General features: G+C 50.3%; 7 protein-coding genes across 7 annotated transcripts; 4 read left to right on the top strand and 3 right to left on the bottom strand.

Annotated features, from left to right (window-relative positions):
- The first annotated feature begins 231 nt into the window (after positions 1 to 231).
- esdC (GTP-binding protein EsdC) lies at positions 232 to 1,410 on the top strand. The gene is made up of 2 exons (XM_040782016.1): positions 232 to 465; positions 518 to 1,410. Exons 1-2 carry the CDS (start codon positions 274 to 276, stop codon positions 1,130 to 1,132), a joined length of 807 nt encoding a protein of 268 aa, XP_040638649.1. The 5' UTR covers positions 232 to 273; the 3' UTR covers positions 1,133 to 1,410.
- Positions 1,411 to 1,882: 472 nt separating this feature from the next.
- Positions 1,883 to 3,379, bottom strand: EURHEDRAFT_456600 (uncharacterized protein; the record flags this gene model as incomplete). Its single annotated transcript, XM_040784361.1, has 1 exon — positions 1,883 to 3,379. One exon carries the CDS (start codon positions 3,377 to 3,379, stop codon positions 1,883 to 1,885), a length of 1,497 nt encoding a protein of 498 aa, XP_040638648.1.
- Positions 3,380 to 3,999: 620 nt separating this feature from the next.
- Positions 4,000 to 4,528, bottom strand: EURHEDRAFT_403052 (uncharacterized protein; the record flags this gene model as incomplete). The annotated part of the gene is made up of 2 exons (XM_040780187.1): positions 4,000 to 4,398; positions 4,460 to 4,528. 2 exons carry the CDS (start codon positions 4,526 to 4,528, stop codon positions 4,000 to 4,002), a joined length of 468 nt encoding a protein of 155 aa, XP_040638647.1.
- A 997-nt stretch (positions 4,529 to 5,525) lies between these two features.
- On the top strand, positions 5,526 to 6,172 carry EURHEDRAFT_456669 (oxidase ustYa family protein; the record flags this gene model as incomplete). Its single annotated transcript, XM_040784371.1, has 3 exons — positions 5,526 to 5,658; positions 5,712 to 5,833; positions 5,888 to 6,172. Coding segments are annotated over 3 exons (540 nt in total), but the record flags the coding sequence as incomplete, so codon positions are not given.
- Positions 6,173 to 6,398: 226 nt separating this feature from the next.
- Positions 6,399 to 7,467, top strand: EURHEDRAFT_456636 (uncharacterized protein; the record flags this gene model as incomplete). Its single annotated transcript, XM_040784367.1, has 3 exons — positions 6,399 to 6,492; positions 6,547 to 6,848; positions 6,898 to 7,467. The coding sequence occupies 3 exons, from the start codon at positions 6,399 to 6,401 to the stop codon at positions 7,465 to 7,467; spliced, it is 966 nt and encodes a 321-aa protein (XP_040638645.1).
- A 102-nt stretch (positions 7,468 to 7,569) lies between these two features.
- EURHEDRAFT_75563 (uncharacterized protein) lies at positions 7,570 to 8,080 on the top strand. Its single transcript, XM_040787645.1, has 2 exons — positions 7,570 to 7,826; positions 7,882 to 8,080. The coding sequence occupies exons 1-2, from the start codon at positions 7,672 to 7,674 to the stop codon at positions 8,033 to 8,035; spliced, it is 309 nt and encodes a 102-aa protein (XP_040638644.1). The 5' UTR covers positions 7,570 to 7,671; the 3' UTR covers positions 8,036 to 8,080.
- A 769-nt stretch (positions 8,081 to 8,849) lies between these two features.
- EURHEDRAFT_377949 (putative nuclear pore complex subunit Nup85) lies at positions 8,850 to 12,260 on the bottom strand (the record flags this gene model as incomplete). Its single annotated transcript, XM_040779018.1, has 3 exons — positions 8,850 to 9,343; positions 9,393 to 9,894; positions 9,948 to 12,260. 3 exons carry the CDS (start codon positions 12,258 to 12,260, stop codon positions 8,850 to 8,852), a joined length of 3,309 nt encoding a protein of 1,102 aa, XP_040638643.1.
- Between the last annotated feature and the right edge of the window lie 339 nt (positions 12,261 to 12,599).

Here is a 12,599-nt window from a genome sequence, read left to right as displayed (position 1 = left end):
CTCGATAATTCTATTCGCCTTTCTCGCTTCTGGACCGGTTCCATTGACGAGAAGTATTCGTGTGTTTGTTTCATCTCGACTCGATCTCAATTTACTCGTTGTTCAGCCAATTTGATTGAATCTGCTCTGGTAGCGTTTCAGTCTGCGACGAACGAACCCTAACACGGCACGAATTTATCATCACTCCGAACTTTATAATATAATTCTAGTGAACCTTTTGAATTTACAAAAAAAAAAAAAAAAAAAAAAAAAAAAAAAAACCAAAAAAACAAAATGGCCGCCGTTCAGCTCAAGTTTAACCTCCGCACTTCGCCCAATGTCAAGACCGTGCACTTGGTCGGTTCGTGGGACCACTACGATCGTCAGATTCCTCTGTCCAAGGATTCGTCTAAGTCTGGTGCGTGGGTTGGCAAGTTCCGATTTCAGACGTCGATGCTCAAGTTGGGCGGGAGATACTGGTACTACGTGAGTTGCCACACAATGAATTCGTGTGAAGTGAGATGCTAATGCTGGATAGTACATCATGGATGGCTACCAAGTCTCCCACGACCCGGCCGCCGAATACACCGTCGAACCCACCACCGGCCGCAAGCTCAACATCCTCGACGTCCCCTCTGGCAAGGCCACCCCATCAGCCCCCAAGACCCGCCGGGAATCCGAGGACGTCGTCAAGGGCCGTGCCCTGTCCCCGTCGCGCATCCACCACCCAAAGCCTTCCAAGCCCTATGCCTCGCGCCAGCTCCGCGAAGCAGATTTCGCCCCAACCATGGACGATCTCACCCGCCGCTTCGCAGGCTCCCGCATGTCCGATGAGTACTCACCCTACTCCTCCCAATCGTCCTACTCCAACAGCCCGCCCAGCTCTGCTGGCTCCTCACTGTCCTCCCGCTCCTCGGGAAGCACCTCTCCTTCTTCGTTGTCGTCGATGAGTGACCCGCCCTCGTCTGTCTGCCACTGCGAGCGGTATGGAATTACCCGCAAGGGAGACCGAGTCAAGCTTGACTGCGGTGGCAGCCGGTGCGGATACGTGACAGAGTCGAGCGAGGCTAGCTGCTCGGAGTCAGATAGCGATGAGGAGTATCGCCAGGCAAAGGCCGCTGTACGCCGTCAGGGTATTGTCGTGAGAAGATAATTGAATCGAGTGAACATTGTTTCCCTTGGTTCTCGATTTCAGTTACGATTACGATGGCCCGTGGACGAACGTCCAGTGCACGTGGCGGTCAGAAAACAACCCGGCCCGGCCGGCTTGGCTATATTTGTGCCGTTATAGCCACTAACAGTTTCGCATGATTACATGCGCAGTCACTCCTTTGACTGACAGGTGACAGCCACCTGTACGGCCAATCTACAACAGGAAAAGAAAAAGAAAAAGAAATAGCAAAAAAAGACCGGACTGTGTTTCACATTGCCGTGGCCATGAAACGAGCCGGACTCGCTTCTGGTGTGGTGTTGATGAAGCATGAGTCAGGTCAGGAACGGAATGAAACGGAGATGAAGGGGACGTGGACGAAGATGGAGATGAAGGTGGAGGGAGATGAAGGATGGGGCATGAATCGAATGAAACGACATGAAATGAAGGAATGACGACAAGACTATTCGTATCCATTGATATTGATATCGATACCGTGGATATGCCAGATGGATGATGTACTTACATATAAACGAAGATATGTGACAATGACAATGATCTATCCGGACAGGTGTTACTGTATAGTACGCTATACCTGTGACTAGACCTTTCGGACCTTGACGATATGAATGATGATTACTCTGTACTAGAACGTAACCCTATTCTTCCGATATTACCTCCGTAAATTAAGCACCACGCAACTTCCATAACACAATAACACAACCTACTATAACCCCTCACCCTCCTCTCATATCAGCCACCCTCCTCAATGCTCTTGACCAAACCCGCAACAACCCCCTCCGAAAACCTCCACAACAGACTCGAATCTGGCACATGAAAAGCCCCCCCAGTCCACCACGTCACCCTCTCCCCTTGTAACTCAGTAAGCCTTTTATAAAACCCATCCTTTATCGCCTCAGGTGATGCATACGGATAAAATGGTGAATGATCCGCGAATCTAATAATGACCGGGTCTTCTTGTACACCAGTGCCATTCTCAGTATCAGTGGCGATAATTAAGCCTGTGCTCCGCAGACGAGATAGATCGGCAAAGATATTTTGTTTCACAACGTCTTCTGGGAGTGGTGAAGAGGCGCCGTATTCGATTTGATAAAGATCTGGGATGTGTGTTCTATGGATGTTCCAGATCGCGGGCAATTCCGGGAGGTTGAAGGTGTTTGCTGGGGATGTGTTTTCAAGGAGCGTTATATTGTTCGTATTATCCGTATTATTCTGCTGGAAGGCCAGAAAGGGCAGAAACCCCGGGATGCGAATTAGGGTAGAGTAATATCCTATTTGCGAGAAACCGGTGAAAAGGGCTGTTTCTTCATGTGTTAGGTCCAGGCCTGTGCCCTTTAAGGTGTCGAGGGTCGGTGGGATGGTGACAAGGAGGCGTTTTGCGTGGAGGAGTTGCGTGCCTGCTGGTATTTGCAGACATATTTGCACGCTGTTCTCGTCTCGTTGGATGGCAAGGGGTCTGCTTGAGAGAAACACATTGTCTCCCAGCAATTGTTGCGTTTTGTCGTATATCTCTTGATTATTCTTGCGTGCTGTGTATAGGAACCGATTCCGGTATACATGTGCGCCGTAGTGCTTCATCACGTAGAGCGTCGGGACACTGTCCAAATTCCCCATCCCCGTCGAAAGTGGCAACACAGCGCGTTCTATCCCATATTTCCTCGCAAACTCCGTAAACGACAACACCAAATCCTCAGGAACAGGCTCAGAAAATGAAAACCCATTTTCCAGATCGGGATATTGCGATAGAAGCTCCCTATACACCTGTATCGCCCTAGCCGTCTCATTTCCCTCCTCCTCACTCGGCCCGTCCAATATTCTCCCGTTCTGGATATCAATATACCCCGACCCTCCACCCCCATTTTTACCCCCAGTCCCTGAACGAGTATACGGAATCCCCAGGGCTTCGAGAAATTCCGCTGCACCGGGGACGTCTGTGTATTGGTTTACGCCGTATTCAGCTGTTAAACCTGTGGATGGGTCCTGATAGGTGTTGACTTGGCCGCCTAGTTTTGGGCGGGCTTCGATTAGGGCGAGGGTGTGGTTTGGGTAATGGTTGTGGAGGTGGAAGGCGGAGTAGGCTCCTGAGGCGCCGCCGCCGAGGATTGCAATGTCAATGGTAATTGGGGGCCTGGTGATGTTGGAGCATTGGAATTGTGGTGCGGTGGTGATTGAGAGGGCGAGGGTTAGAGGAGTTAGGAGGAGAGTGGTTAATGGTATGGGGGCTTTCATGATAAGTGAGTTGATAATTGAGTCCAGGGGAAAGATCCAATGGTGCTGGGCGTAGCCCTATGCTATACTACATATATACCCTACAATTCAAATATGCCGTTAATCTCGATGTTGTCTCATACCATAATAGTAACCTGGACTTAGCTCTTGCTCCGCTTCTAGTGAGTGAATATCCAATACTGCATGTGTCTGTACTACTAGATACCGAGAATGCAACGTCGACCAGCTGCAGTGTATTAGGATATTTTGGCAGATGGTAGGCACGTACGTACTAGACTTGTGAGACACTGGATGTATGGTTTAGTTCTATTAATATATTGGCTTCTGATTGTGTGATGCGAGTGCTACGCTAGGTCTATTACATACGTATTTGCTTTTTGACATCTTACGTTCCAGGTACATATCATTGCTGTACCACATAGCTCGAATTAACAGAGATGAATATATGGAAATCAGGTACTGAATTGACTCAAGCCTCCTAGCTAATGAATAAAAACCCCGTACCCAACGTCCCTGTCCAAAGTATGCAAGCTGACATGATAAAAAAAGAAAGAAAGAAAGAAAGAAAGAGCGGACAGACAGACAGATACCGGCACGAGAATCTCCTCACAAACCCCCTACTACTCCTGGGAACCATCCTCCTCAACTTGCGCAACCATCTTCTTATCACCATTGTTCCAAGTAACAAAGACAACATCAGTATCAGCGTCATCACGCTTCTGCTTCTCCATAGTGCCCTTGCTCACTTCAAGCTTCTCGGCGCCTGCATTCTCTTCTAGCATTTTGTGGCCGCCGTTGTTCCAAGCAACAAAAACAACGTCAGTGTCTACTTCGCCGTCCTTCTCAGCGGCGAGCTTCTTGTCACCGTTGTTCCAGGTGACGAAGACAACGTCAGTGTCTACTTCGCCGTCCTTCTCAGTGGCAAGCTTCTTGTCGCCGTTGTTCCAGGTGACGAAAACAACGTCGCTGTCGGCCTCATCGCGCTTCTGGAGAGAGATGGGATCCACGATCGTTGCTTTCTGTGTAGTTGTTTATAATCAGTAAGTATATTGGATTTGGGGGATGGGAAAATGGACTAACTTTTGCGACAATGGGAGCACAAGCAGCCAAAGAGGCAAAGGCAACAACGAAAGAGGTCGTAAACTTCATATTGGACTATTGGGTTGCAAGAGTGTGTCACTGGTTGAATTTCTCAGGAGCAGACAAAGCTTGGGTTGGTGATGTCCAGAATGTGAGGTTGAATTGGGGATAGTAGGGCGTATTTATGTCAATTCGGGCCGTCTGATGGTATCTCCAGTTCTGACTCCGTTCTTTTTTTCAAACGGGACTACTGGATGAATTGAATCCCAGTACCTTGATCCCGAGTACCATTGCACTGTATAACAGAAACCTTATCCTGTACTAGCAGACTTCAATTCTGTGCGTACAGAATGCTACCCCATACTTAGCCATTGATAACTCATGTTGCACGGTTGCTTTTCAAGTCGCCACAAGATCACTCGAGTTACGATCCAGCGACATCAGGTGGGGTTTCTCCTCACTTGAGTGTTTTGAGGGGTTGCCTTTTCTTTTTTTTTTTTTTTTTGGTGAGGGTAATATAGCCGGGGATTTTTATCGCTGGCGGATGGGGATGGATGGTGCTCTTGGGGAGGAGTAGCTTGGCATCTCTTGATGTTAAATGGGTGATGGTATTGTATTTGCAGTTTGGCAACGTCGTCCCTGCATGCTTCTGCGCGGGCTGTTTTCTCGCGTCATAACCTAACCCAGAAGGCCTTCTGACACCTGCTGGAATTTCATATCAAACCGACCCTGGAAACAGAGTGACGACTCACACACAACCATGTCTTTCCACAGTGCTACTCATCGTCATGATGGTGACGGTTATACTGGTAGGAAAAATTCGACAGAGGAATCATCGGGCCTTCTGAGCTCTCCTCATAGCAACCCAGATGAGGCGTATTGCAAACAACGGCAATGGCCACTGTTTTTGATAGTGATTGTCGTGGTTGAGACACTGGTTCTGGTCATTTTGGGCTCCGGGATTGTATACCTGCTTTCAAGGAATCCATTTCATCTTCCAAATGCTGTTTACTGTATGCGGCCGGTGCCTTTGTCCCCAGTTCTGTCTCTGTTTTGACAATTAACGCTCCTAGCACCGGCGCAACATGTGGTCCGCTACAAGAATGTTGTGTTCTCATCTAGTTTCAACCCGTACTTAACTAAATATCAAGGCCCCCCATCGCCCGAAACAGACGACGCATGGCGTGAGCTCTATAATTGTAAGGAAGCTAGCCTCGGGATGTGATAAACTGCAACTTCTAACGAAAAATAGACCCAATCTCTATGATCAATCGAAAAGACGCTGCAAAACTAGCAAACCGCACCGTACCCATTCCAGGAGACCCAGAACACTACGCCGTGTCAATCGACGTCTTTCACCAACTTCACTGCTTGGTATCTCACCTCACCCCTTTCCTACTAAGATACCAATGCTGATCGATGCTCTAGCAAATGCTCCGCAAAAGAGCCTGGTACGCCGAAGGATACGACTTCGACCACAACATGATGAATATCGACCATATCGATCACTGCATCGACAGTATTCGACAAAGTCTTATGTGTTCGGCTGATGTTACTCCTCTTACATGGGCTTGGGATGAAGAGGATCAAAAATTGGAGCCAGTGGCTACGATTATGCATACTTGTAGGGATTTTGATGCGGTTAGGGAGTGGGCGAGAGAGAATATTGTGAGGGTGTTTGATACTAGTGTGCGTGTTGAGCCGGATGTTTAATGTTGATGCTAAGGCTCCGTAGTATGTGTCGATATTGAAATGTAGTGTTCATGTATAGTTGTCTTCAAATGCATTAATGTCTATTGTCTAGACTATCTTGTGGGTGAAGTGGACTCGGAAGGTCCGTGTGCAGCCGGAAATCCCGGATATATAACCGCATCCAACAGTCTCCAACGACCAAAATAACAGCATAACATCTAAAGCATCAAACTTGAACAATCGCAAAATGCCACTCACAGCAACCTACAAACGAACTTCCGCCACCCAAATCACCGCCGATATCTACCTCCCCTCTCCCTCCACGTCTCCATGCCCCGTCCGTGTGTATCCCCCAATCCACACATGTCCACAATCATACTAACCAGAATTCACAGTAATAAACATCCACGGCGGCGCCTTCATGCTAGGCGACTCACGCATGGTATCAATCCCCCAAGTAAATGACTGCCTGTCGTGTGGCTGGGTCGTCGTCGCCCCGAATCACCGGCTGTGTCCGCAGGTGAATATCCGGGATGGTCCGCTGCGTGATGTGAGGGATTGTCTGGAGTGGATTTATTCAGATGATGGGTTGGACAGGTTCCTGAGGGAGAGCGAGGAAGGAAAGGCGTATGCTGTTGATAAGGAGAAGGTTATGGCATTTGGAACATCGAGCGGGGGGATGCTAGCTTGTGGATTGGTAGGCCTTCTTTTTTATATCGAAATGTTAGAAGATACTAACAAAACAGGGATACGACGTCCCCCGGCCACCACGGGCAATCCTGAATTTCTACGGCGCAGTCCACTTCACCCACCCCTGCTGGACGCAGCCCATCCCCGCCATTAAGTCCAAACTACCCCGAAACCTCACCCCTTCCTTTTTGGAACAAGTGTATACACAGGAACCAATCCCAACAAGCAGCAACGTGTCCTTAGAAGGCCAAACCGAAACCGGCCAGAGCGCAGGCCCCGATTTCTCCCGCCCCCGCGACGCCTTCGCCTTCACGCAGATCGCCAACGGCGCCGTGATCCAAGCATGTTGTCCTGATCCTGAGGTGCGAAGGGAAATTGACCCCGTGCTTAATGTGACGAAAGAATTTCCGCCGACATTTGTCGCGCATGGACTCGAGGATAAGATGGTTTCGATCGAGGTGAGTCGTGAGTTGGTACGAGTGCTAAAGGAGGCTGGGGTGGAGTGTGGGATGGTTGAGGTACCGGGGGAGGGACATACCTTTGCTATGGCGATGGAAGTTGGGGGGAGGACTTGGGAGTTGCAGAGGAAGGGGTTTGATTTTTTGGAGAGGGTTATTTGTTCTTGATTAAATCGTGGCTTGTTATGGATACGAAAATGAGTAAACAACAACGTCAACAATGAGCGTCCAGCGCTTCATTCATGTTCTACCATCCATCCAACTCATCCATATCTTCAACGGCGACGGCGACAACTATTGGCCATACCGACGACTCATCGAGTGCCTCGAACAAACATATCCCACCAACACCGTCTTCTCCTCGACCTTGTGATGGCCGTACCTCTCGCACGGATCAACTGCATGCTCAAAATAGAGGCATTTACAGACGGCGTATCGCTCGATCACTTTGTAGCACATGTTGCTTGCTTGCGATTGTTGATCGAGACGCACTATCCGAAGTCAATAACTGCTTCTCAACAGTCGGGGTAAGTGAACATACAATCAGGAAAAAAGGAGTGAAGCTGACTGATGAACCGACAGGAAAAATCGAGTCATCCGTTCATTTATAGCCAGACAGACAAGTCACAACAACAACAAAGATGAAATCCGAAGATCCGAACAAGCATGCATACGTCTGACAGTCCGTCAATCACTCAACGACACCGCAAAAGGCAAAAGCAAGCAATGCCAATAGTTCTGTAGCAAACAATCGTCAGCGAAAATCCCATATATCCAGTCACATCAACAGGAGACCATACCTCAGAACCATTGCAGTCAGACAATGTCAGCCAAACTTCATTCGGAGTCTCTGGAACTGGCTGGGCTGAAAGAGAGAATCTGTTAAGATAGGGATATGGTTAGAATAATATATGGGATGTGAATCCATAAATAAAAGAAAAGAATGATGTGCCCCGTGCCCTGACTCCATATCGATCGCAATATACTGGATATATTTAGCCTCTGTGGGAGTGGATAAAGAGTGACACTCATTGCCCGACGAGAACAACTCATACTTTACTGTAAGACAGGAAAAGACTCTGTGCGACCTTCCTGACAATCATATATTCTCTACTATATAATACTTGTCGTTGTTATAGCAAATATACGGCTCTATACAGCATAGCATACAATTAATATGCATTGAATTACATGGCACTAGGGGAAAAGAAAAAAAAAAAAAAAAGTTCAGCCCTACAGCAGCCGCACTTTCCTATTCCAGACGCCCGGGCACTTTCCGGCCAATCAGCGACCTGGTTATCTGTCTGCCTATGCCAGGCCCCACCAGTCCCGCTTCTTTGTCAGCACACGTCTTGCCGGATGGGGAAGTACGCGAGTTGGCCGGCGTTTGGGGGGTTTATCCACTTCAGCCCTACGCTTGTAGCGTTTAGGCTAGTATAAGAGTTAAGTGAGGCTGTATGTGTCTGCCTGATTAGAGGAGATGAAGATGATGAAGATACTATTACTCAGTACAATGCATGACACAACTAACAACCGATAGCAATGAGAAATTAACCCAGAACACCCAAGCTCAATCCCCGTGCAAGTCCTAACCGCAGCATCCGCAGGATATCTTCGCCCCTCGTCTCCTCGTTCAGTCCACTCCGCCAGTCCCATCCGCGCTCGTGCGCCCCGTCCTTGTCGCCCGGCAGTGGGACCAGAACACCTGAGCTACCAGCGGATGCGAGTCCAGACCCAGATCCAGACTGTGAGCGCGTCCGCGCGGACTCGAGCATATCGCTGCCAATCAGGGAAAAGTTGCTGGAGGCTGTGGTTGCGGAGACGGATTTCTTGAGGAGGGCGCGGGGTGAGGGTGGGAGGACATAGGAGTCGGAGGTTGCGCGGGAGCCGGGGCCGGTGGTGTTTGAGGGGTGATTGTAGGCGATTAAGGTGGAGCGGAAGCATTCTTCGCACTGGGCGTAGACACGGCTGGTTACGGATTCGAGGTCCTCAATTGCGGAGAGGATGGTGAGTTGCTGTGAGGGGGTGAGGATTGGGTTGGATTCTGCGGGTGTCAGTGATAAATTCTTGTGACGGAAATATAGCGGACTTACCTCCAACGAAAACCAGAGACTCTCCCAGAAGCGCCAGTAATCCATCCACCTGCACCGCAGAGTCGCGCTCCGGGTCATACAATCCTCCGTATATACTATCAGCAGCACTACCGATCACCGCGACCAGCGCCTGCGCCGCCGCCCGTCGTCGCGCCAATGGCTTAAACCGGGGACGCTGACCTTCCGACAATGAAAGCGCCTCATCGCGCGTCTCGTAGAACCGCCGCAAGGTCGCGTAACCACTAAAGTAGAATTGGAGAATACTGGCTGCTTCCTCATCCGACCCCGCAATTGCAGACAGACAGGTCTTTGGTTCGCGGATCAACGCTCGCAGCTGTTCGTCTAGTTCTGCGGATGCAGGATAAGCTCGTGATTGAACTAGGCTGTACGAGATGAGTAGATCAACAACTGATTTGACCTTGCGTCGACTATGCGCGCGAGCGTAGCACACTAGTGCGAGACCATATTCCTCGGACTTTTCAACAGTAAGATCGCCGTATCGCTGATTCAGTCAGTACCGTCTGTTTATATCAGGAGCAAAATTGGCAAGCGTACCTCAGAAACTCTCCGGCCTTCACTCTCCAAGCCCAACTCCGAACAAAGAAGCACCACCTTGTCCATCTGCTCGGCCGTATCGAGCGGCAGCTTACCCAACAGCTCAGACGTTGTCTTCTGCATTTTCTCATTATCTTCCAGCCGGCTCAGAACCTCCAGCGCTAACTCCCATCCATCCCGTAAACCGATGTCATTCTTAATAGACCGCCGCTCGAATAGTCCAGAGGCGTAAGCTTTGAGAACGTCATCTCGGCGAACGGGTGTAGCAGCGCTAGTGTCCTGACCGTAGGAAAGGACCATGAGGTCGTCCTCACTCAGGCCAGGTAGCTTGCGCGCGCCATCGCCAGCATCCATCCATCCACCGGCCGAAGCGACTTCGGCAACGGCGGACGCGATGCAAAGTGACCAGGTCTGGAGCAATCTCAGCACGCCATCCACGTTGCCCTCAAAGACGGATGCCAGTCCGACCTCAAGGCCGCTGACTGTGTTTATCCGGAAGCCAGTGGTCGGGTCATTTGTCGCGCTACTAAGGGCCAAGTCAAGTCGACGTAAGTATGAATCCTCCGGGCTGCTGTCGTCCTCTCCATCCCACCATGCCGTAAGACCAACCACGGCCTCAATCCAGTCTTGCGACAGACCCATGATCGCTCCTGGGTCGCCGAGAATTACACGATAAATCGTACGCAGGTTCTGGTAGATAGTCCATGGGACACGACTCTCCGCCATGCGCGCGGACTTGGTGAAAGAGAATCCCTGGTCGCCAGAGGTTGACTTCAATCCAAAATTAACCGCTTGGAACCGGTTCTCTACAACCGGTGGCTCCGGTGAAGTCTCATCTCCTTCGGCAAATTCCTCCAGTTCTGTCACAGCTGCAGCTACCCGCTTCCTGTACACCGACCATTCCGTGCCCTTGACTTCCCAGTCCTCATGCTGGACACCTGGACAGCTGTCTAGAATCTGGAGAGCTTTGTTGATGCATTTTTGAATGTTTTGGAGCTGTACGCCACGGTAGCCAGACTGCGGTAGTCCATCCTCAAGCGCAGACCGCGCGTAGTTGAAATCAGCAGAGCGCAGAACTGTCGACACCTCGGCCAGACGTCCGCGCAGAACAGCAGAGGTAATCGTTTCCCAAAAATTGGGTGACGCGGTAGGATTGGGTCCAGCTTCCCCCAGAGCCCGAATATCAGCCGACTGCGAAACATGATTCGCGCTCAGCCAATCCAGGAGAACCTTTGGGGTGGGCGTGAACGTGCTCTCCTCGGGTCCGGCCACTATGAGACTCTGAGGCGCAAAACGGCCAAAGGCGCCGGCGGGACTCGCCGTCTTGGTAGGATTGACTGGAGGGTGATGGAGCTGGAGCAATAGAGAGCCTAAGAAGCCGGCTTTGACAACGTTCGGGGCTTGTTCTCCACGGCCAACACCGAAACCTGCCCCAGGAAATTCATTCCGCTCCGCGCACGATTTCCACGTACTCGCGAGCGTACTTGATATCTCAGACAGAGAGACATAAAAGTCTTTCCCTTGTTCCTCAGCTTGTCTGGCTTCATCATACAAGCGACAGACTTCATCTTCCGTCCTCAAAATCACATCACTATGCTCATCGACGAGTGCAAGCGAAGATCTGGATGCGAAGTTGCGTATAATGGATGGTAACACGGACTCTTTCTTCGGAGGTAGTGCTGTCTTGCGCACTGGCGATTGGCTCGCCCATCGTTCGTCAAGCTTGGGCCGTTTGGCGTTGGTGGGATTCGAGTAGATTGACTTTCTGTGACCAAGAGCAGTAGTAGGCCGGATCGGCTCCATACTCATGGTAGAGTCCATGAAGCTGAGTCCACCCGACTTCTTTGTTTTATCCACATCCATAGTCTCATCTTCCCACTCATCCTCATCCCCTTCTTCAGGTTCCATCTCTTCCTGACCTTCCTCACTCGTCCACGAAGATGTAAAGCTATTTGACTGCCCGAAACTTGTCGATTCGTTAAGCCGCGAGCCATTGGTCGTGTTGAAAAGCGACTGCGACTGAGCGAGAGGTTTGGCCGGCGCCGGGTCTTTCTTGCGCGGTGGCATGAAATGGTCCGATCCGATTGACGACCCGAAGATGCTGTCATTCTCAATCCCGGATTTGCCGAAAAGAGAATGAGATGAGTTCCCGAACTTCGGCGGTGCGGCTCGTGGAATAAAGGAGTTGTTGTCGGCACTTGATGGTGGAGGTCCGGATGGTGTCGTCGATACGTTACTCAGAAAGCTGCGAGACTTGTCCGGAGTGGACGGAGAGTCCATGTTGAATGGGTCAAATGACGTTTTGAAGCTCATTTTGAATTATGCGAATAAATCAGGGGAAAATGTAAGCGTATGAACCCTGTAAACAGTCGAGAAACAACCCCAGCGAAATCTTTGGGGCCAGCAGCTACCCCGGAGCTTCAAAGAGACACTCTCAACAAACAAGAGTGCAGAATAAAGAGCGCAACCTATAGCAGCACAGCAGGCGACGGATAGCCGCAGGAATCAAGCTCTGTAGCTGAAATTGCCCGTCGTCGAGGTTTCTTTCTGGACTGACTCTCTTCACGTTCGAAAACGCGCTTGGGCGGATGTCTTGGCGGCAACGGTGTCACGTGCAGTCATGTGATTCACTCGCCTTATTGACATACAGAA

This window comes from Aspergillus ruber, assembly GCF_000600275.1.
Source record: "Aspergillus ruber CBS 135680 unplaced genomic scaffold scaffold00014, whole genome shotgun sequence".
NCBI lineage: Eukaryota > Fungi > Ascomycota > Eurotiomycetes > Eurotiales > Aspergillaceae > Aspergillus > Aspergillus ruber.
This window is presented reverse-complemented; position numbering and strand designations above follow the sequence as displayed.